Source organism: Conger conger, chromosome 2 (assembly GCF_963514075.1).
Source record: "Conger conger chromosome 2, fConCon1.1, whole genome shotgun sequence".
Taxonomy (NCBI): Eukaryota; Metazoa; Chordata; class Actinopteri; order Anguilliformes; family Congridae; genus Conger; species Conger conger.
In genome coordinates this window covers 42,203,844-42,228,076 of record NC_083761.1, presented here as the reverse complement: position 1 = coordinate 42,228,076, position 24,233 = coordinate 42,203,844, and the positions used below count along the sequence as shown (strand labels likewise).

Sequence of the window (24,233 nt, the reverse complement as noted above, 5' to 3'; positions counted from 1 at the left end):
CAACCAGTCATGCTGCAGTGGAAGTGCATACAAACAAGCACGCACGCACAAACATACATATATACACACACACACACACATACACACACACATATACTGTACACACACTGAGGTGTTGCTTGCAGTGAACCCTGTTCTCTCTCTGCCCGCAGCTTTCAGACAAAGTGGACAGGGTGGTGGAGTGTCAGCTGCAGACGCACAACAACAAGATGGTGACATTCAAGTTTGACTTGGACGGAGACAACCCGGAGGACATAGCCACAGTCATGGTGATTTCCCTCCTCTCTTCTCCTATCACCAGTGAACCTAGCGCAGCCATTGTAGTAGTATTTTCAAGCATCACGTCCAAGCTGTAGTTTTCTTTGACAGCAGACTGAGTTCACGCTTATCAGCTTATCCTAATAACAGTCGTGTCTATCACTGCCTGTACTGCAGACGTCCTGCCCTGCTTCTACTGCAATGAACAACACAATGTGACAGACTTTACTATGAGGGAGAAAGAGATAATTAGAGGAAGAGTTTACTTGGGCTTGCCCCCCCCACTCCCCCTTCCCCCAGGACTAATAATTACATTGTGCTGGAAAATACAAAGCTTAGCATAGCAGTTTTCCACGACTTTAAAAGTCAGTGTCGAGGGACTGGGACACATTTCAGTCACCACACTGCCATTGCATAATGCCTTTCTTCTCCCACGGTTGGCCAGGGCTACGATTTGCCCCTTCCCCTTGCCATAAAACACACAGGGCTGTTGTTCATCAAGAGAATCTTGGCAGAGCCGTGTCTGGCCTCATAACTGTCTGGGTTTATTAACGCTGTGTACGAGCCGAATTAAAACACGCTGACAGAGAGCATTAGCTACGCTTAACCAGCATCCCCTCACGATTTTTACGGCGACTATTTCTGTAATAAATTCCCATGTGATGCTGTTCTTTTTATAGCCTTACACACATCAACATCACGGCATAATGTATAGGCTTGAGTGCGTTTACAGTTCTATTCATAGACTGGCTCTGTCCTCTCTCGCTACCTCTTTTCTGCGTGCCCCCCTCTCTCGTGCACTTTCCCAGGTGCACAACGAGTTCATCCTCCCCTCGGAGCAGGAAGGCTTCATCCACCGCATGGGTGACATCATCAGGCGGGCCGAGGCCCTGATGAAGAAGGAGTCTCTGGGTCCTGCTGATGCGCTGGGGGGCCCCCGCCTGCCCTACCTGAGCGGGGCCGGCACACTGTCCACTTCACAGGTGCGTCACTACCCCACGGACACAAAGCCCTGAAGATGGTCTTATCCCAGTCTTAAGGCTCACCCACACCAGGAACGATAACTATAATTAGAAATATATCTTTTTAAAAATCACTCTAACTCAAGTGGATGGCAATGTCCACACTACAACTGTAACAACAACGGCAATGATGAACGATATCAATCAACAAACTATAGTTGTAGTTTGTGGTGTGGATGGGCCTTTATTCCAGTTCAGGAAAGTTGCTTTGTCCTTAACACATGCAGTCAATACGAGACATTTATATCTTTATCAAATGTATTTATCCATAAATATTTCCCAAGTTTTGCAACTGCATTACAGAGACCAACAGGTGCTTCCACTTTTGTTTTTGTGTGTGTTTTTAAACACATTTTTGGTTATGCTGCGGTGTGAAAGGTCATTCTCCACATTACCCACGTCACATGTGCGACTGTTCTGTCTGGCTTTTACAAAATACAAGCTAATTGCATGCTCCCAAAGGAAAAAAACAGACGCCTGCGTGTGTCTGCTGCGAGATTACTGTAATTGAGGAAGGCTGTGATCTCTACTCCCCTAGCTTCACTGCTCCCACCTGTTCCTGACTGGCGTGTTGCCAGGTTGTAAATTCTAAGTGAATTTTAACGCTTTTACGCTGTATGTTTTATGGTAAAGATACCATACTTTAACAGTTCACCCACATCTTGTAGGGCCCTGAAGGTGTAGATACCTGACTATGACCCTAGTTACCATGGAGAGGAGCGAGCATTTCCTAAAACATGCTTACACAACTCGCATTGAGTTTCATACAGTCCCCTGTATAGCAAATTCATTTGTTTTTGCTATACACTGAAGACAATTGAGTTTGAGGTCAAATTATGTACATGAGATGACAGATCTGAATTTCTGCGTTTATTTCCTGGTATTTTTATCTAGATTTATTGATCAACTTAGAACATACCACCTTTTGTGTCAGACCACCCAATTTGTAGGTGAGCAAAAGTATTGGAACATGTGACTGACAAGTGTTTCGTGTTGCCCAGATGTGTCCTGTTAAATTGATTGGTTAAGCAATAAATATTTGTGAATGTCTACTCTTTTGCCTGTGAAGACTGCATTTTTGTTAGAAAAGATAAACCAACATGAAAATCAGGCCGGTCTTTGGGAGAAGCCATTTCGAAGCTTAGAAAAGAGGGGAAATCGATGAGATCCATTGCACAAGCATTGAGGATAGCTTGTACAACAACTTGAAACTTGGAATGTCCTGGAAAAAAAGAAACCACTGCTGTACTGAGCAAAAGACATCGAACAGGTCGACCAAGGAAACGACAGCAATTGATGACAGAAACATTGTCAGTCAGTGACATCACAAACAGTCTCCACCACAGGGCAGGGGTGAAGGTATCCCAATCAACCGTTCAAAGAAGACTTAGAGAGCAGCAATATAGAGGCTGTACCACAAGATGCAAACCATTCATCAGTTGTAAGAATCGGAAGGCAAAATTACAATTTGCAAAGAAAGTACAGAGATGGGCCACAAAGGTTCTGGAACAAAGTTTTATGGACTGATGAGACTAAGACTAACCTCTACCGAAGTGATGGAAAGGCCAAAGTGTGGAGAACGAAGGGCTCATGATCCAGGACATACAAGCTCATCTGTGAAGCACGATGGAGGAGGTGCCATGGCTTGGGCTTGCATGGCTGCTTCTGGAGTGGACTCACAAATTTTTATTGATGATGTAATTCACGATGGTAGCAGCAGGATGAATTCAGAAGTCTACAAAAACATTGTTTGGCAATGTATGGAGTTGGGAGGAACTTCATCATGCAGCAAACAATGACCAAAAACACACTGCCAACACAACGACTTCATTAGGGAGAAAAACTGGTAGGTTTTAGACTGAGTCAATCAGCTTGAGCCAATTAGCATGCATTTCACCTCCTGAAGAGGAGATTGAAGGGAAAAAACAAACAACAACTGAAAGAGAGCGCAGTAAAAGCCTGGAAAAGCATCACAAAAGAAGAATACAACAGTTTTTTGATGTCACTGGGTTGCTGGCTTGATGCAGTTACTGCAAGCAAGGGATATCAAATATTTAGTGTTACTTACTTTCATTTACTTAAATGCTCTCTGTTCCAATACATTTGCTCACCTAAAAATTGGGTGGACTGATACCAAAGGTACTTTGTTTTAAGTAGTTTAACACATCTAGGTTTAAATACCAGGAAATAGAAGCTGAAACTCTTGTCTCGTGTTCATCTTTTTATCTCAACCCCAAATGTATTCAGTATATTACACAAACAAAGGAATTGGCCTGGCTGTTCCAGTGCTTCTGGAGGGGACTGTATGTATTGAAAAGGAGCGTGAGTAAAGTACTTACGCAGGCAGCAAAAGTGTTCTGTTTTGCATGAAAACCTGTGATGTCATTGGAGCAACTGCACCTCCCTCTCTTTCCACCTATCACACTGCTAATAACTCTGGGCTCCTGAGGTGGCCCTATGGCAGGCGTTGAGGGGACCGTGTGGCTCAGAGCCTGGCTTAGAAAAGCTAACCTGCGTAAGCACCCTCCCCTTGCCAGGATGACCGCAGGGCTGCAAAGAACACAGTCTTCCCTTGCCTTTCAGTAAAATAGTACTGAGTTGTCAACAGATATAAAACAGAAAGCAGAACAATGCGTGGTTTCATATGGAGCTGGAGACCAGCAACCCCCCGCCCTACTCTCCTCCCCTGGCTCTGACCCAGGGCCTTATTGAAACCAGGCTCTCCGCCGCTGCCCAGAGACCCCTCAGTCCTGAGCCCCCACCCCGCAGCCAGCTCAGTGCTGGAGAGCAACCGTAGCCCAGTGCACGCTTGTGCTCGAGGGCAGGATGAAAGCCAGTCACAGGCCCACGATTCGATCGCAAGCCAACTCATAAACACCCATCTCCGGTCCTTTTTCCACCTCTCCTTTCCCTCCATGTTCCTGGGAGAACACTTACCGCTGCAGCCTTCCAACTCCAATTAATTGTACTTGTTACCACCGTTTCAATGAAACCAATGTGGAGCACAGTTTGGCTCAAAGCAGTATCTTCCTATGTGCCATTGGGCTTTGTTTTGTGTCTGCAGTTGGTTCTTTGTTACCAGAAATCTGTCACTACAAAAAGGCATTGAAGACAAGGTCACAGGCAAAGGAAGTTTAAAGAGATTAACAAAGATTATGAGGCTAAGAAGGAGCAGGAGGAAAGGGAAGAAAATGTGCACAGTGCTTTCAACATCATGTAATTCTCAGGTTTTTGCTATTCTGAAAAGAAATTACTGTGGCATTATAGCATTATGACCTGTGTGAAGAAGCCCCACCTCACCAGGTTCGACACAAACTCTCCTCACGTCCACGGTACAACAAATCAATGCCGAACTTAGATAGTCACCACAAATCATTGAAAGCATATTACGGTAATAATCATGGTGGTCATAGTTATGTGTCTTGATTTTAACTAATGTCTTTTCTTCCAGCCGAACCTGCACAGTCACGTCCTGGCCCGAACTCACTCATCCTCATCACTGCCTGGTAAGGAAGACAAAGACTATTGTGCGAATAGAGAGCTCCCATTTCCCATCGCACTGCAGACCTGGAAATGTCCCGGGGGATATGTTTGTGTATTTGAAGTAATGGCTAGGCTCAGGTGGAGAGCCTGTGATTCCTGAACCATGGACGTGAATCCTCGGGCATCTGCGCATTTGCTGAGTGACCCTGTTCTTCTACACCCCTCTGCAGATTTCGGCATGGCCAGCCCCAGTCCGGTGAACCTGGGCTCCCCCCAGGCGCCGAACGGAGACTTCTTCTTTAGCACAGACGTGACCTCACCTAGCCAGCCCATGTTGCGTTCTCAGTCCTTTCACAGCACCCCAGGTACGATTCACACGTCCCCACCTGCCGCACCTCCCCTCACGCCCAGGGACCTGGGCGCTGTCTGTTCTCCGCGTCCCCGGCTACGGCTCCTGAGTGGCGGGGGCCACACAAAGGTGGCAGTCTGTGGGCCTTTGGCAGAGTGTTAAAAACCCCTTATGCTGGGCCTGCCCGTCCCCCACTCTCGGGAATATTGTCTTAGCACTTAACCGAGCGCCAGCAAGCTCTACAGCACCTCAAAGCCCCGGTCTGTGCCTGCTGCGCCGCAAGACCTCCTGGGTAATTACCTCATCTGAAGGGTGCTTTTAAGGTCTGAATGCTATCACTATGAAGCCAGAGTTTCCTCAATGCTGTAATCCTCCATAGCATCTGGTTGCCAGCTTTTAAGACCGCCCTCTTTCCAAGAAAGCCTCCTCGAAACCTAAATAAAAGCAGGCAGGGGCAGTTAAAAAGCACGGCGCACACGGCCAATGATTAAGCGACTATAAGAAGGCCCCACCCTCCTCTACCACCGCTGGTGTTTTGCTCAGAGTAGAACACTGTGTTTCACAGGGACCTTTGGGAACTCGCTGCTTGATCATAAACAAATGTTTATTAGGTGCCACTGAGATAATAATTCCATCATGAATTTAAATGAAAGTAGCCCTTTCACTCCAGCAGGAGGTGTGTTATGTTGTGACTGTATGGCCATTATTTAAGTGTCTTGTGTAGGCTAGGCTTACCTCTGTTCCATTGGCATTTACTGATGAACAGCTTTCAAGTGATTGAGTGTAGAACATTAAAACAGCAATTTGACAATAGATGCAATTTTTAAATCCACGTCCAATCCATGGCCCTTCCCCTAGCTTCCAGCAGTCTGAATCCGAGCCACGCTTGGCTTGCAGCTGCCCATTTAGTCATATGTTATGTAATGACATCATCCACGGTTGCAATCTCTTATGAACAGCATTCATATTTGCCAGCAAAGATTTTTAAAAAGTCTCTGTTTGCCATGGAAACCAATCTCCTTGCAGGTCATGAGGGATTTTCGTTTAAAATGTTTCGTGTCACTTTAGAAAAAGGAGTGACGAGACGATCCAGACTGGCTCCGCGAGAGACAAAGCGGGGTGACGTAATTCCCCTGCGATGCTCTTCCAGCGAATTAAAACAGACCTGTCTGTAGACGTGCTGGTGCTACTTGTGTTGTGATGATATGATGGATGCTTCCCCCCATGGGTTCATGCTCTAGTTCATCTTGGCCTTTGTTTGGTAACGGGCTGCACATTAATCATTCCTCTAAACTTCCTGCTGAGAAATCCTGTGATCCCCGTCTGCCCAACCCTGTTCCTGGAGGTCTACCATCCTGAAGTTTTTCAGTCCAGCCCTAACAAAGCACTCCTCAATCAACAGCTAGAGATCATGTGGAGCTGCTCATGACATGTGCCCAATTAGGGTTTAAATCAATACTACTCAACTCCTGGTCCTGGGGGCTGCAGTGTCTGCAGGTATTTTCTCCTACCGTGCGCTACACCACCTGATTTTGCTTTCTTCCTGAACCAAGCAGGTAACATAATTAGTGAAATCAGGTGGTGTAGCGCATGGTAGGAGCAAATATCTGCAGACACTGCAGCCCCCAGGACAAGGAGTCGAGTAGCCCTGGTTTGGTAGAGGAACAGGGTTGGAAAATGTATCCATACTTCAAGAAAGTGCTGTTCTTTCTCTTTCAGGGTCTTCCCACCCTTTCTACAAGCCCACCTCTCTGTACTCGTCAGTCTCCGCTCCTGAGCACATGGTGCCCCACGGTCAGGTGGCCCATCTGCCGCAGTACCAGTCAACCCCTTACATGACCACCACCAGCTTCCCTTTCCCATACGCAGGGACACCGACCTCCGCCAACCCTGCTCCCTCTCACCCACCTCTGAGCTGCGGCTCGAGCAGCTCCAGCTTTTCCTCGCCAACTTTCGGGTCCCCCGGCCACCAGGGGGAGGCGTTGAGCCCGGGCAGCGAGGGCGGCCCCATGTCCCCTCCTCCCCAGCACCCCGGCATGTGGCCGCCCCAGTCGCAGCCTCTGTTCTCGCTGGCCAATGTGCTGTCCATGGCCATGAGCATGGCTCAGTCCTTCATACCCACCACCACCCTGGCCAGCCCTATGACGCCCGGTCTGCCCCCCGTGCTAGCCGGCTTCCACTCTCCCATTTCCCCCCACATCCTCCCCCAGCTCGGTTACCCCTTCGGTCCCAATTACCAGGTGACACCGGGCGAGTCCTCCCACCACCAGGGGGCAATGGCAGGCCAGCCGGACTTCTACCAGAGGGCCGAATCGCACTCTGTGGTGCAAGAAGGCAGTTTTGCGCCCATGTACCCGGGAATCCCCAGCATCCTGCAGATGAACATGACCCCTACCAGAATCCCCGAGCCCACGTTCCCCGTCGAATCCCCCTCACAGTACGTCCAAACCAGTACCAGCTCCCCTTGCTCACCCCAGCCAACTCCCCAGATTTACAGCGTGCCGGCCTTCACGGATCTGTCCCAGGGCCGGCCTGACAGCACAAGCTCCTCCTCCGCCACCTCCACCTCGCCTCCGGACAGTCCTCAGAGCACGGTGAGCATCACATATGCCAGCCCGCCTCACAGGAAACCTGCGCCAGCCTGTTCAGCAGTAGGCAGGCCAGAGGAGAAAGTAACACAAACTGTGATTTGTCCCCGCAAGGTGTCCTCGGCCAGCCCGAGGTCTCTGTCTCCCCCGTCAGTGCCTGAGGGAGCCGACGGTGCCCCCAAGGTCAGACTCTCTCCTGTTTGTGAAGGTAAGATTTACTCTCACATGTTCCTACTCAAAGCCTGCCACTGCCTCACTTTGAAGGAAGGAGGGGACATAAAAAAACAAACACTCGGCCCTTACATAAGTTACGTTATGTACTCGGTACAGGAAAGCCCTTAAGACAACTTTGTGGACAGCAAATGTCCCTGTTATTTTGGATAATTATTTTTTTCTGTTCAGCCCACATGGGTGTTTGACTACTGTTGGCTGTTAGCTGCGCCAGTGGTAGGATTGCATAACAACGTGTCTGTGTAATGTACCTTCAAGTTGTGCCCGTACTGTACATATGAAGGCTCTATTAGCCTTGAACACTGCTTGGACAAGGTCTTGAATACTGCAGGTCCTTTCCCATAATTCCCCTCTGCCTGTGTTTACACACAACTGTTACAGAGCATCCTGCTCACAACAGACGCAGACGCTTGGTATTTACACTGCACAGGAGCTGCAGGCTTTAGCCAATTTCATTTGCTGAGGGTTTTATTTATTTAGTGACAGAGACCTGCCTCTGGAAGTGTCTGCTATCTAGTGGCCAGAACTGGTACTGCTGTATTTCTACTGTGTTTCTGTGCACAAACTGGACGCTGTTCTACAATTCTTTTGTATTTTTTTGTTCTAAGATTATTTGATTAGACACATATGGGTCAATGACACTGGGTAACAATTTTAGTCTAGTGACACAGATTTCTTGTAGTAAAAATGCAGAATTTAAATTAATTGAGTTCAGAACACAGCCTGGTGTCATGTACTAGAACGGAATTTTCCAGATTGGATCACTTCTCAGCATTTTCTCTGCAAGTTTTGTGTAAGAGACTTGAACACATTGGCCCGTACTACAGAAAATGCAATTTTTATCTAATAAATAATAGTAAATGTTTTTCCCGAGCACTGCATACTTTCTGAGATCTCACCTTGAATATTTACTGGTTAAGGGGTAGAAATATTTAGACTTGATGTCATCATATGATTGTAAATGAAAATTGTATATAATTTTCAGAATGATTTTTATTTTTAATCACTATTATCTAATGAGGGTAAAAAAAGTTTTTATTTACATTTTTAACCCATTAAATGTTTTTCTAAACTGGAATCGCTTAGCCATAAACTATGTTCTGAATATAAAGTTGTTTGTGTAACTAAAGCAGAAATGTTAAAGAAAGACCTCTCACAATTGCTTGCTCTTGCCCCTAGCTGTCGCCAAGGACAAACCCACGGTCACAGTCGGCCGATTCCAGGTAACCCCCAGCGAGGCGATCCCGGCCCCAGCCTCACCCCCGGCCATCGCCAGCTCGCCCACTTCATTCGGGGACGTCGAGACGGAGAGCAGCACGGAGGGGCCCGCGGAGTCTGAGAGCAGTACCAGCACTTCTCACTCCGCCCCCTTCCCCCAACAGTCCCCCGGGGGGGCAGCACAGGACCCTGAGGGCCAGCCCTCGTGGGAGACGGCCAGGAATCAGCAGGAAGAAGAGGAGGACCAGGACCAGGAGGAAGGGGAGAAGCCGGGCCGATGGGAGCGCGACCTCAGTCTGATGGGCACGTCGGCGGATAGCGGCCTATCGGTGATGGTGCAGGAGCCTGATGGACAGCTGTGCGAGGGCGGGCCCGAGAGCCCCCAGTACAGCAACGCCCCCCTGCACCACCTGTGGATGACCTACACCCGCAGCTCCTACCTGAGCAGCGACGACACGGAGAGCGAGGATGACGACATGTGGGAAGAGCTGCAGGAACTCCGGGAGAGGTACGCCTCTCCACGCCCTCCGTCCGGAAGATTTTACCTTAAAGGAGTAACATGCTGGTTGAATGTGACACTTGCCAGTTGTTTTTAGGCAACAATAAAACAAATGGATATTTTTTACAAATTATTTAAAATTAAATGTATTCTAAAACTTATTTTTCTAAACCTAGATTTCCCACTATAAAAGTTCACCAAAACTGCCTGGCCATGGTAATGAGAACTGTCATTTACCTATGATTGACAGACCATGCTCCCACTTTCCACACATAGCTACCTCCATGATATGTGTTCATCATTTCTGAAACTAGCTAACTTAGTATATCAACTATGACCTAAAGCTAAGGTAAGGTAAGTATCCAATAATATTTTTTTCTAGCTAGCTAGCTTAAGATAAAAGTACAACTATAACGTCCTTAGGAAAGCAAACTAGTTAGCTAATGTAATCGATAACGTAACCTTATAAAAGCAAACTAGCTATTTGGTTTGGTTTCACCAAATAATCCATGCCTAACAACCTCAGATGTAATTGACATTGCCACAGTAGGCTTATGCGAACTGCAAGAGTAACAAAGGCACAGTATCATAGAGTTCAGTGGGCTATGCAAAGTTGTTGCCCTGGTTACCAAGATACCAGTGCAAGACCCACCAAGAAACTTAGTTGCCATCCACATCATTTTTGTTGAAAAACAACTGAATACTGTGTGGGCCTTTAGTCTATTCCTGTTCGAGCTCACCCCCTCGGTGTAGTTTAAAGTGTCTCTCTCTCTTCCCTCCATTTCTCCTCCTCTCCTCGCCTCAGACACCTGTCGGAGGTGCAGACCCTGCAGGCCACCCAGAAGAGGGAGATCGAGGAGCTGTACGAAAAGATTGGGAAGGCTCCGCCCCCAGGCATCGTCTCCCCCGCCGCCATGCTGTCCTGCCGACAGCGCCGCGTGTCCAAAAGTGGGGGCTTCCCCCCCTCCCGCCGGAACAGCCTGCAGAGATTAGAAATCTTGCCGCCTACAGGTAAAGGCTCATTTATACTCCCTTTATGTACGCAAATAGATACGTCCGTTTCAAACGTTGTAACCGTCACTGGCCTCATACTTCCATGCGTCCTATACATCTAGTTATTTCATGTCTAAATAATGTAACAAGAATGTTTTAAATGGTTAGACAGCTTAAAGTAAAAAAAACAAAAAATTGCAGTTTTTAGATTTGCCAGCACACCTGATAGAACTTGATTAGTTGCATCAGGTGTGCTTGAGGTAGAACACATCAAATTCCTGGATCCAGGAAGTGGTTCGGGAACCACTGCTATACATGGAAGCAATACATCCACTAGAGGGCAGCGTCAAAAGTTTCCAACTGATAACAACAAACATGCCGATGGTGGAGGAGGTCATAATAATGGACCACTTAAGAAAGACGCAAAAAAAAGTGGAGGCAGCGTTGTAGATGCTGGTGGTCTGTGAGACCATTAAAAACATGGCAACATGAGGACAGAGAATTCTTTTCATTCGTATTTGTGAAGTTCTGGTGTTCTTCATGGTCGTCTCCTGCTGGAACTATTGGCTACACTGCCTATGCACAAATACAGACGAAATGAACGCAGAATACGGACTGCAGGCTCCGTCATTATCCATGTACGTACCTTAACACTCCCCCGCCCCCAGGCCAGTACTGTAACCAAAAACTCAAATCACTTTGTGTGCACATTTACACTGACTGGGTGTTGGCCCAGTTACATCATAATGTCATGTACAGTTCTGTTCTTAATGTGAACCCCCCATCTCACAGGCATCATGAGGAAGAACTCATTCAGTAGCAGCAGCAGTGGCTCCCAGGACCGGCCCAGCAAAGGGGTAACGTTTGCAGCGGACTACAGCATAATGGTGAGGCCCTGGGTTTTGCCACTGCTGAGATGGTACAGGACATCGATACTATATAAATAATAGTTATTTAGTTGACGCTTTTGCCCAAAGTGTCTGACAGTTGATTAGACTACACAGACGGCAATCCCCCCCGGAGCAGTGTGGGGTTAACGGCCTTGATCAAGGGTCCCACAGCTGGACGAAACTTATCGTAGCTACACCGGGACTTGAACCTTCATGTACCTGAGCCACTAGGCTACAGGCTGCCCTGAAATGCTCTGAAATGTATGAAATAGTATGTTTATTAGCTTGTAATGGGCCATGGGGTGAATGTTGAAAACAGTGTTCTTGATTTGGTGACATGCCCCATTGTTTGGTATCTAATCCTGACCCTGACTGAGAATGGCAGTGACTGTAACTGGCAGCCCAGCAGGGCTTCACATACTTGGCAGCAGCATTGCCCAGGCAAGGCGGGGACCCCTCTCTAAGCCAGCTGCGCATGAACTGCACTCCTTGGATGTATTGACTGCACAGCTGAACTGGACTGCACATATTCAGAGAAGATTATAGTGGTACATGTAATGTTGGCCATTATGTAAAACATGTAATTACAACAATTCTTGTAGTATATACTGCATATCTGACAGCAACAGTGGTTTCAGTTACTTAAAGCCATTAAGCCAACAAATGTGTTCCATACTGTACCAGCATAATTTACAGCTGAATCTAGTCTCACCCCCCCCCCCCCCCCCCAATTACCATAGAGATCCATGCAAATGCAAAGAGTTTTAGTATCGCGTGTAGGACAACCTGAAAATAAAATATCCAGACTCTAATAATGTTGATGAGTCACAGACATCAGGAAGTCACGGCATGCAAAGGATATGCAACCAAATACAAAACATGACTCAAAGTTTGAAAGTGTTGTTATCACGACATGAAGAAACAAAATTGCATTCTTGACCAGCAGTGCAATGTATAGAATCACGTAGATATGGGTCAGGAGCTTCAGTTAATGTTCACATCAACCATCAGATCATATGGACATCAGTATGTATATATGCGTTTGTGTGTATGTGTGTGATCATTTGAAATATTTTAATCATTGTTGCTGTTGGAAGTAATAGAGATGATGAAATACAATGATATGCTTCATGTTGTCACATTTATAAGTAAAACATATGGGGGTTCTTGTCCTTTGTTTTGCATTGGGTCTCATTTCCTTTCTCTGCCCCCTCCTAGTGAGACTCCCAATAGGGAGTGTCTTTCTCTGGCCTACCTCATCTGAAGCCTGACTGCCACAGCCTTACCCCACCCTTCTAGAGGAAGTGACATCACAGACAGCCTCTTCGCCCGGCCCCCTGAAGAGCAGAGGACAGTGCGCTTCCCCCATTAGCACAAGGGGAGGCCGTCTCCATATCGAGCAGCCAAGGGCCCGGGACTGTCGCTCCTTTGGACCGCTCCCATTCCTCAGAGAAACACTCCTGATTCCTCGCCATACACCAGCGCTTATGGCTTTCCTTTACACGCAATGGTCACAAAAGTCCAAAGTCCTTGTATGAAAAAAACGATTCTTGAGTGTGGAGATGTTTTCTGTCGCACCCTTTTAAGTGTGAATACAATGGCTGCCACTTTCCAAAGTGCTTCGGTGTTCCTTCACAGATTTCTGCCAGAACGCACCTCTGCGTTAGTAGCATTGATGATGAAAGCAGTGGGGTGGGGGAGAAGTGCTTTCTACAGTGCTAGAGCAGCTGCTGTCAATCTGGGCAGTGAGAAAATATGTTGGATTCTGCCCCAATGGCTACACGATGGTAGTCTCTCATCTGCCTGGTTCTTTTGCACTTTTGAAAATGAGTCTGGTGGATTCAATCAGAACACCCCCTGGCTGTGATGATGTACAGCACTGCCCTCCACAGAGATCTGCTGCTTGGGTGTAATTCTTTTCTTTGCATTTCTGCTTGCTTTCCACCATTGTAGCAATGCAGGGAAGGCAGTAATCTTTCGGAATCAATCAAGAAATATTGTTGCTTGAGCAGTACAGGCCTTCTACTCTGAGAAATTAAATTATTTTATTGTTGCCTAAAATAAATAAAATACCAAAATATGTATTATGTATCTATTCTCATAAGAATTGTCATTAAGCCATTTGCTTAAATGACTGCAGAATTGCAAAAAGAGCTCAATCAAAATCTGTGATTGTATTACAATGTCACACAAGGTGCGATTCTAACATCCACAGCTGAGACACTGTGCTCCAGAACTAAATCTTCCAAATTCGGACATCTAATCATGATGATTGATATTATTTTATCAATCATTATTAGTGCGGTCACTAGTGTCATTAGTGCTGTAATCCATGTAAAGCTTGTACATAGAGATAGTAGAATGTATATATTATATAAAACATAATGTTGGTTATGTTTTAACAAACATTGGTATCAAAAACAATTAAAACTGTAAAGGAAAGGCAAATATAACAGTTCCACTAATTAATTGTACAATCTATTCATACATTGTAGCAAAGTAGTTTTTTAAGATATGAAGGTTACGTCAGCTGGCTTGCACTTTGAAAGTATTACATACTGTATATATTCAGAATCAGGTTTGGATGCATTTTTACTGATTGAATTATGATACGCACACTCCTCATTTCCCAAAATGTGCAGTTTATCCGCCTTTGTCTGTTAATGCTTATTATTATTCATTATATAATTATTCATCAGTCTTGAATTTTGAGTGGCAATTCATTTGAATGCTTTGCATTATTTTAAACTCAACCATGCATTTGTGGTTAATCTCTCATATATCATGTACGACATACCATAAAATGCAATTTGCCTTTGTCAAAACACTGCAAGACCGAAGACATTTACATAGCACAGGTTCATACATCAGCTCTGCACACATAAAAAATACCAACCTCATTACAAAATCACCTGTGCATGATGAACATGATGACAATATTCCAAATGCAGTTTGGCAAATCAGATTTTGTATGTTATTGCATACATGGCAAACATAAGTATAGTTATAATTTCAATGAGGGTTGGTCATTTTTTTAAATCTTACTGCCAGATAAAATTAAATGCAACACAAATATTTTACAAACTGAGGAAATCTTAGAGCCTGAATTTCAAACATTTCTTTAAAAGATGTACTGGGATGGGGTTAAACCAAGTCAAAACAAGCTCTGTCCCACATCTTAACAAAATGTTTCAAGTGTCCGTACCTATTTTTATACAGTCTATGATCCGTACAGAACTATAATACCTGGACAGATTTAGTTGAACTTTGCGTTTTAGGTTTAATTCTGTAACACTGGTCTCATACACTAAGGCTGGTGACCTGCACTAGCCATGCAGAGTGATTCAAGATAAATCATAATACTAAGAAAATGTGTAAAAACCTCCAGATTACCTCAACACTAAGAATATTCCCATGTTGAATTGGACACAAATAACTGTGAACATGCAAAGAAACCAAATTTAAGAAGGCCCCAATGCACATGTTATTCAGAGCATCTAAAATGTTAACTGCCTATTGAATGCCTGGTGTTGCTCTGTAGGGTGGCAATTAGACATTAAAGAGGAAAGTGAAAAATAAAGTGGCGATGTTACAAGAACAAGACGGTACAGAATGCAAGTGTCTGTCTTTCACTGCCCATCTTTCCCGGCTTCTTGAAGTGATATGGCTATTAAAATATGATGGAAGTCTGCCATTGGTTGGTCATGCAGCGTAAACATCTACAGCAGGAGCATTAACTTAATATTGTTACCAAAGCATAATGGGGTGCTACTCACAATCATGTTGTGTTTCTCAAAAGTCATTTTTGTCCATGCAAAGCATTTGCCTGCAATATTGTTGTAACATAGTCTATCAAAATACATTAATCAAATTTTAAGCGTTTCATCAATGAGGCATTGCACTTTACCTGCTGTTTTGTCTATCTGTATGCAAGAGGCAGGGTGTTAACTGTAAATAGTGATGTAACTTGAGTGGATGCAGGCTCCCTCTTAGTAATCAGTCTGTGTGCCTATATCCACCAACATGCTTGAATATACTCATTGCAAAAAAAAAAAAAAAAATCAAAGCTGTGAATGCATAACTATTGCCTTACAGTATGCATACTGGCAAAGAATGTAGGAAATGTGGAGTATTATAGATTGTATTTAAAGAAGCAGACCACAAAAATATATTTAGAAATAGAAATGTGATAATCAACTTTAATTTGTGAAGGTATGATTTCTGTCAGCTTTGTTGCTAGGAAACACAAAGCTGTTGTACTGCCAAGCTGTATCTGTGCCTTTTCTTTTTTACCCTCTTAAATTTGATTTATATTGCCTCCACAATCATATTTGTAAATAAAGATAATAAAATTCTAAATATAACGGTAATCTCCCGACGTGTGCTACATTTGTGATGTGAAATTACTTTTGAAATCCATTTATTTGATAAAGGAATCAAACAATTATTTACAATTCAACATTTATATATTACACGTTATTATAACGGGTAAAATTTCCCTACACCAGTCGGTTAACTTGTGATTCAATTTAAAACCAATTCAAAGCCACCAACTTAAGAGATCTTGAACATGCTTTCCATTACGTGACACGACATTTACATTACTGTCCAACTCTAAATGTCCTTAATGTGTTACTCATTTAAGCGGGGAATTCCAATGATTCTTATGGGCCTTGATAACACATACATGCATACCGGTACACAGGGAGTGCAAATAGTACGCTCATTAGAGACTGAGTGGGACTTGGTAGAAGAGTTGTAAATGTATGTCATGTTCAACCTATCCAGAATAACACATTACATTTCAGTTGTAAAGTAAAATCATGTTTTCACAAATTATTTGGACAAAATAAAGGCATGTAACTTAGTCGTCGCGCCAATTAAGTAGACATCTGGCATCCTTGCTAGCAGGGGCAGAGGGGCATTCGGCGCCACTCACTTCAGCATCAGTTAATTTCTGTCAGTGCAAAATATATAAATGGCACGCAGTCCTCAGTTAGCTGCCGTTTTTGGCACCCTTGTCCTGGCTAGCTTCGCCTCTTCATCCAGCTCATCCATGATCTTCTCTTGTGACACTGAATAAAATGTGTAGCCATCTGAGCGCAGAGGTCAGTCAAGGCCAACATCAACCTTTCAGATGTAACGTTAGCTAACCATCGGCTTTGAACAGCATGTAAATAAAACGTACAATATGATCACCAAAAACCAGCCAAACCTGCTGGCTGAACAAGTAACAAGTGACAAGCTAACTTACCCAGACAACTGAGCATGAGGTAAGTTAGTCGGCTAACGTTAAGTAGCTAAGAAATGTTTTTGGTTTAGCCCGCTAAGCTAATGTTCGTTAACTTTGACAAGATGGTGGCTACAATGACACGCAGCTAGTTTCATACACATCGGCAAAAACACGAGTGTTCAGCTTAATGAATTGGTCTAAGTAGCGAAGTATTTGTGTAACATAAATCAGATTAATTAGTCGGTGTACATTAGCGAGATAGCACATTAGCACTGTCGGAGTTTCGCATGTACAGTTGACACGCTGGTCAACGCAGAGTCGGCTAAGTAGCTAATTTACATCAGTGGTTCCCACACCTGTCCTCGAGTGCCCCCCATCCATATCCGATACAACTAATAAAGGGCTTGATTGTTTGTATCAGTTGTCATTGAGGTGGAACACATTAAATAACGTTACCTGGGCTGGCAACGTTACTCGACGAGAGGTTTGGGAACCCCTGAGCTAAACGAAAAGAAAAGCACGTGTGGCTTAGCCAGCTATGTGGTTAGAATAAGCTGTTAGCTGGTGTTATGAAATGAACTTGAGAAGGATACAAATTCCCATCACAAGCGCCCCAATAGCCAGGCCCGTAACCACATTGCGGCCCCTTAGCTTCTGTACGTTCTTCTTCCAGTGCTCAAGTTCCACCTTCCGGATAAAGTGTATTTCTTGAGCGGTCAGTGGCTCCTTCGCCGGATCAATTCTCCTCGCGAATTCTGCGTGTGGTTCTCCTTTCAATCCCTTGTCCGCCATTTTTGCCAGCTATGTGCGAATAATCCACCAAGCTAGCGCCACTGAACCTGGGGGAAAAGAATGGCTACGACAACCTATCACGTTCGCAATGCGCAGGCGCAATGAGGGGAACTGTTGCAGTGGTTACTCGAGGTATTGCCGTTTTGTAAACCTCAGGTGCCAAAAATGTAATTTCCCCATTGAAGTCCATTGAAAACTAAGAATTCACCCTGGCCAAATTAAATTATTCTGGACCGTACTTTCGACCTGACACTGAACTAATTACTGTCCAGCGACCGGTTTTTTTTCTGAGGCTCAATATTCACTCATTACTAATCCCGAACTAGTGAATGTCCATATAATACGCTATATAGTTTACTAAATAAACAGTGAATTCGGACAGCAGACGTCTTTTGCAATCTAACAGCGTCATCACGTAGGATACGCGCTGCAGCATATAGCCACAAAACCATTAACAAACATATATAGCCAGTTCTTAAAACATTACTCCAGAGATATTAAACCTATTTTTCTTAAGAAAATGTTGAAACTACATGAAACTGCTTATTTTATGTGTGGGACATGTAAAGAACACATTTTCACTGAGTAAGCCTCTACAACACATCCCCCCTACACATTTATATCCGAATATTTTACAGAAGACGGGTTTAGAAGAATGCTGTTGACCTAATGTAACCTACTCGTTCGTTACAAATAACGTTAATGGCCGCGTTAAGAACGTTCTTAAGCTAAGAAAGTTCTTAAGGACCTTCTTAAGAAGCAAACGCGTTTCCCGAAACACCTTCTTAGCCTAAGATGATCTTTCGTAAGAAGGCTTTGTAAGAAGGGTCCGGAGCGTTCTTAAGGGCCTTCTTATCTCTTAAGAACGTTCTTTATCGGGAAACTCGGCCAATGTCAATTATAAGACATTTCACGTTTTAGCTAGTTAGCAAATATATAAGCCTATATAAGACTAATTTATCAACGTATCCGCTGAACATATTAGATTTGCAGTACTGTCCGACTCAACCTGACAGTGTTAGATATAGTGGAACACTGCTAGTAAATCAATTTTTAAAAAGAAACAACACAGAGCAACCATTTAATGAATAAAGATACTCAAAAAGTAATGAATTGTCATTAAGTTGTTAATAAAATGAATAAACATATAAATATGTACATACAATTGCAGTGGTAGCTCATATATTAAACAAATTACAGAAAAGATGGAACCTGGACAGCCAGGAAAGGGGGAGAAAGAGAGAGAGAGAGAGAGAGAGAGAGGGGGGGGGGGCATGTAGTGAGCTATCCTCCCCACACCACCCATGCTCTTCAGCCGGCAGACAAATATCTGTTTACGAGCTTGAAGCACCACTGGCTGGAACTGGGATGGAATATGATGAGAACATCAGAGGGAAAGATGCTACCCAAGCAGCTCTTCTCGTTGTACACACCAGCATGGGAAAAGACAGCCGCCACTGAAATTGCCCAATCAGGTTTGACTGTTTTCTAAATTTATCCCTAAAATGATTGGGAGCAAAGGGAGATATTTACAATTCAGAAGTTGTAGTTCATTTTGTTACAGCGTTCCCACTTTCTTACATGTAATCACATTATGGTTATTACTCTTCCATAGGTTTCAGAGCCACAGGGATGTTTCCTGTTATTTTGGATGCAGTTCCCTGTCATGTTTTCCCTCTAAACCTGACCACAGAGAGAGGAGCAGGCAGAAAAATATGAGGTGACTGAATGTGATGTAACCATGTCCCCACAAGAGATTTCATTCATGGAAGAGCGGATGGGTATAGTGGAGGAAGTAGTTTTGACCTGCCAGTCTGACCACCACAACAAGCAGCCCTCGACCTCTGAGGCCGTGCTTGGAGCTTTAAGGTTCTGTGACCTTGTGGCTATCCCCACAAGGGAGAGGGGGAAAAGAAACCTGGCAAGGCCACCCAGCTACAACTTAACATGTGAAGAGCACTTTGACTACATAAGCAAGTCAAAGAGCAAAAAGGAAGAAAAGGCCAAAGCAAAAAAAGGTTCTTCCCTAAGTGAGTCTGCTGGTATGAAGAAAATGACAGGTGGCAGCATGGATTCTTGCACAGTTTTCAGGAAGGCATATGCATATCAAACTGACCCCAAGGCAAATGAAGATTGGGATCTGATTTTTTTTATGCCATGATGTTTTCTTATAATAAACTTGAACTTGAATCACCGTTACTGTTCGTTGCTTATTCTGTTCAAAGACGGACTATCTAAGGAGATTGTCCTGGTGGAGAAACATAAAGCGATGTGCCAAACCTGACGAAGTAAGCCATGCTTTAATGTTCTATGAAAGAAATACATGTAATGTAAAAAGAGTCTAATGCTGTGTTCACGTCATATTGACTGCTCACGTCAACCTCGCGAGGCAAAATTAAAACTCATTAACAAATTAAGCGTATGTTTTTTGTTTCTTCTGTGAGCCTCACCAAAGAAATCAGCTCGGTCTTTCAATATGCGCTCTTTCCGAAGTAGGCTACGCCACGCCCCAAATCTCCAAATCTTCTAATAGGCTAAGGCAATAAATGTACATGTAATGTAAAGGGAGGCCAGACATATAAACAACGGTCTAAGCAGGCTATATATAGCAACATTTTTAAGTGTTTTATGGAATTTATATTAAACTCCACTTAATCAGGATTACCAGAATGAAACATTACCCATTTTAATCCTGTCGTTTTTATATTATATGAATAATTATAATATTATTAAAATATAATTAAAATAATGTTGCCACTCAAAATCAAAATAAAATATACATTTATGGAATAATAAACGCACAAAACACGCTTTATAACCTTGCCTTTCATTTCCACGCACAATACGAACAGCTGAGACCACTCTTGAAGTTCATTCGGCTCCCACGAAAAAAGTGACATCCGAAAACTTTGATGAATCCAACATTATTTGTGCATTTCCAAAAGATTCACGGTCAATTTCGTACAGCTCACGTTTGATAAATGAAGCCCATTGTGTTTTTGCTTTGTTTGTCTTGCTTTTCAACGATATATTATTACCTTAAAAACGCTATCCACCTACGATATCGCATAATGGCTGACACTGACAGTGCACAACATTCATTGACTCTATGATTTCAGCCAGACATTGTGGTTAGCCAGCAATAATTACTCATGTGCGAGTCGAGTGCCACATAATTGTCACGTTTCATGTTTGTCATGTCGTGTTTTATGTTTAGTTATTGGCTTGGTTATGTTAGTGTCATGTCACGTATTATGTTAATATAGTATCACCACGTTTTTATGTTTCATGTCATGTTATGTTTCATATTTAGTTGTTACGATTTAATTGTTAGTCTCACCATGTCATGTTATTTAGTTTATTGTCATATTTCGCAAACTTGTTATGTCACAATTTATGTTTCATGTTACGTTGTACTGGTCATTGATTAGCATACTTTTTCATGTCTTTCTGCAAATCTTGCATTCCTGCTTTCTCTCTCTCCCTTTCTGTCACTCACGCCCTAATTGTTTCAATTTCCCATGTCTACTTACTAATCTACTAATGCTAGATCAGGATTGGGTAATACTAACATTCTAATCATGTGTTCACGTTACCTTACGTTTCTTGTGCATGTCATTTACTAATTTACTAATGCTAGGGCAGGATAGGTTTATTACTAACGATTGCGAATTACCTCCTTAACTTGTCAATCCTCCACACCTGATTTCCATTCTCTTGCTGCTCTCAAGCTAATTGTCTACACCTGTCTTCACCTGCATATGAAGCTCAGTTTCATGTCTTGTGTAGCATCCCCACCGACAAATGGCCAAGACCGAAACTGATGGTTTTCTTGATTTATTGAAATCCTTCCGTTGTCAACCAATAAACCACCGTAAGAGCTATAGGCAGATCACAAACACAATGCATTAACTACCTAGCCCATAACATTCGGTACCATTACGTGGTTTATGAACTTAGCACATGTAAGAAAGGTCTTATTACAGTCCAAAATCATTTCAAAAGACATTAACACATGTTAACCGTGTATTATTTCATGAACACTGACCTTGTGCCTCTTCGGCGGGTGCTAAAACAATTCAATATTTAATTTTAACTTTATCGCTATCTTTCTGTCTTTGTTAACATTACTGTTGCGTTCTCTTCTCCTTTGTACGCGCTAGGAACTCGCTAGCTGCGTGAAGTTGGCAAATGTTGCTGGCCACAATTGGAGACGTCCGGTTCGCATTTATCAAAATAAAAGTTCGGTGAATAAAATTATTTATGAACTGTAATTTTGTCAATTTTAATTGTTAAATTAATACAGTTGGATATGATTGTGATGTATTTGCAGAGAATATAAAATTGTGCACAAATTTCAATAAAATCTGTTTGCCACCTGTTGTTGCTGTCTGTCAGGTGTGGTATGGGCATGCATTGCCATAGACTGTCAGTTGCCACCCAACTCATTTGCATAGCTCATAACTCAAAAACTATGAATTGTTTCGAAATGAAAGGGGGTATACATTTGTTAGCTGGACCCTTATCTTTAATATTAAACAGTCCTTTCTGTGAAATCCTGTTCCGAGCAATTGTTGCTGTGTTTCTAGTGTGGGGAGGCCATACGTTGCCATAGACTGTCAATTGCCACCCAGCTCATTTGCATAGCTGATAACTCAAAAACTATAAATTGTGTCAAAATGAAAGGGGGTATACATTTGTTACTTGGACCCATATCTTTAATATTCTACAGTCCTTTCTGCGAAATCCTGTTCCGAGCAATTGTTGCTGTGTTTCTAGTGTGGGGAGGCCATACATTGCTATAGACTGTCAATTGCCACCCAACTCATTTGCATAGCTGATAACTCAAAAACTATGAATTGTTTCAAAATGAAAGGGGGTATACATTTGTTAGCTGGACCCATATCTTTAATATTCTACAGTCCTTTCTGCAAAATCCTGTTCCGAGCAATTGTTGCTGTGTTTCTAGTGTGGGGAGGCCATACGTTGCCATAGACTGTCAATTGCCACCCAGCTCATTTGCATAGCTGATAACTCAAAAACTATGAATTGTTTCAAAATGAAAGGGGGTATACATTTGTTAGCTGGACCCATATCTTTAATATTCTACAGTCCTTTCTGCAAAATCCTGTTCCGAGCAATTGTTGCTGTGTTTCTAGTGTGGGGAGGCCATACATTGCCATAGACTGCCAATAATGTAATACATTGCTATTGACTGTCAATTCACAAGCAGCTCATTTGCATAGCTGATAACTCAAAAACTATAAATTATTTCAAAATGAAAGGGGGTATACATTTACTCTATATACCCATATCTTTAATATTCTACAGTCCTTTCTGTGAAATCCTGGAAAAAATTGGCTAAATGATTCCATTATAAACACATACCTGTCATTTTTAATCAGAACAGTACCCGAAAAAATAATTCTTGCAGTCCCCTCTACTGCAACTATTTGTTAGCCAGGAACTGTATAGTTTGTACTGCAAGACAATTGAGGTCTTGCCAAATTTACCAAATTTAAAAAGAAATTGGTGGAGATTTAAATTTGTCCTTGTTCCAGTGAATTTAGATTTGTTACATTGGACCATGATTCATATTACAATGGAACATTGCAGGATATTAGAGGGAAAAATATTTTTAAAAGCAATATTAATGGATTCACTGAAGCACCACAACTCATCTTTATTAGCAGTTCTTGACCGTCTCTCACTCTATTTATCTTTACAGTATTTTGGCATTACAGGAAAACTACATCCAGTAAATTTTGTTTTTGAATATGCTCACCAATGACCTTCCTTTCCAGGTCAGTTAGATGGGAGCAGCTTTGGACTTTACGTTTGTGTTTTCAAAAAGTATAATACTTGATAGTAATCAGTTAAATTGCAGTCCAAGTAAAATGCGAAAGGTTGTCCTGGATGACTTAACTTAAAATTAAATACTCATTAGAATTAGCCCAACAGTAAATCCTCCTTACAATTAAGGCCTCGGTTTGTTTCCAAGTCCCATTTGTGTCCCTACTTACTGCCATATTGTCATTTTTTTCCCCCTTGTCTTCATCACAATCATACTGCAGCGCTGAGACACCCCCCACATACTGCCCCAGGACCGCCACCTCCTTCATCTGCACCCACACACTCACACTCACACACATTCAAAACCCATCACATGAACAAATTGTTCATAATTAATTGTTAATTGTTTTATCTGACCATCATTGTCACCCGTAAGCCAGCCAGAGGAGAATGGGCCCCCCACTTAAGTCTGGTTCCTCCCAAGGTTTCTTACTTCTCCACCTTGGAAGTTTTTCCTTGCCACTGTTGCCCTAGGCTTGCTTTTGTGGGGGGAAAGGCTGGGGCTTGCGCTAAAGCTGTGTTTCTCAACTCTAGTCTTGCCGGAAGGTTTTTGTTGTAACCAGAAACTGAAACAACTAATTTAATAACTGAACCAATCATACCACCAAAAATGCCCTAAATTAAATAAATCAATTAATAAATTCCTGGTTGAGAAGCACTGCTCTAAAGCATGTACTGACAAATATAGCGTGAAATGTGCAACACAAATAAAGTTGATTTGACTTTAATTTCATTCTAAAGTTGCATGGTTTGGGTTTATCCCTGGGTATATAGGTCTATAATGAGCAGCTTGTGAATTGACAGTCAATAGCAATGTATGGCCT

At 43.1% G+C, this 24,233-nt stretch overlaps 2 protein-coding genes and 1 long non-coding RNA gene across 3 annotated transcripts in view; 2 read left to right on the top strand and 1 right to left on the bottom strand.

The window, feature by feature from the left end:
• wnk4a (WNK lysine deficient protein kinase 4a) overlaps positions 1-15,901 on the top strand; it is a 67,929-nt gene extending 52,028 nt beyond the window's left edge. Inside the window, exons 11-20 of the mRNA XM_061231674.1 lie at positions 153-269; positions 1,068-1,241; positions 4,732-4,786; positions 4,994-5,128; positions 6,832-7,706; positions 7,815-7,908; positions 9,111-9,657; positions 10,454-10,659; positions 11,434-11,528; positions 12,750-15,901. Coding sequence (XP_061087658.1) covers positions 153-269; positions 1,068-1,241; positions 4,732-4,786; positions 4,994-5,128; positions 6,832-7,706; positions 7,815-7,908; positions 9,111-9,657; positions 10,454-10,659; positions 11,434-11,528; positions 12,750-12,752 — 2,301 coding nt within the window. The 3' untranslated portion in view covers positions 12,753-15,901. The remainder of the gene's footprint in view (positions 1-152; positions 270-1,067; positions 1,242-4,731; positions 4,787-4,993; positions 5,129-6,831; positions 7,707-7,814; positions 7,909-9,110; positions 9,658-10,453; positions 10,660-11,433; positions 11,529-12,749) is intronic.
• A 33-nt stretch (positions 15,902-15,934) lies between these two features.
• Positions 15,935-17,681, bottom strand: LOC133122022 (cytochrome c oxidase assembly factor 3 homolog, mitochondrial). The gene is made up of 2 exons (XM_061231681.1): positions 17,358-17,681; positions 15,935-16,627 (listed from the first exon to the last, which is right to left on the bottom strand). The coding sequence occupies exons 1-2, from the start codon at positions 17,554-17,556 to the stop codon at positions 16,524-16,526; spliced, it is 303 nt and encodes a 100-aa protein (XP_061087665.1). The 5' UTR covers positions 17,557-17,681; the 3' UTR covers positions 15,935-16,523.
• LOC133122023 (uncharacterized) lies at positions 16,437-19,669 on the top strand. The gene is made up of 3 exons (XR_009708069.1): positions 16,437-16,804; positions 18,872-19,031; positions 19,172-19,669. It is a non-coding gene; the product is annotated as an uncharacterized LOC133122023 (long non-coding RNA).
• Positions 19,670-24,233: the final 4,564 nt, after the last annotated feature.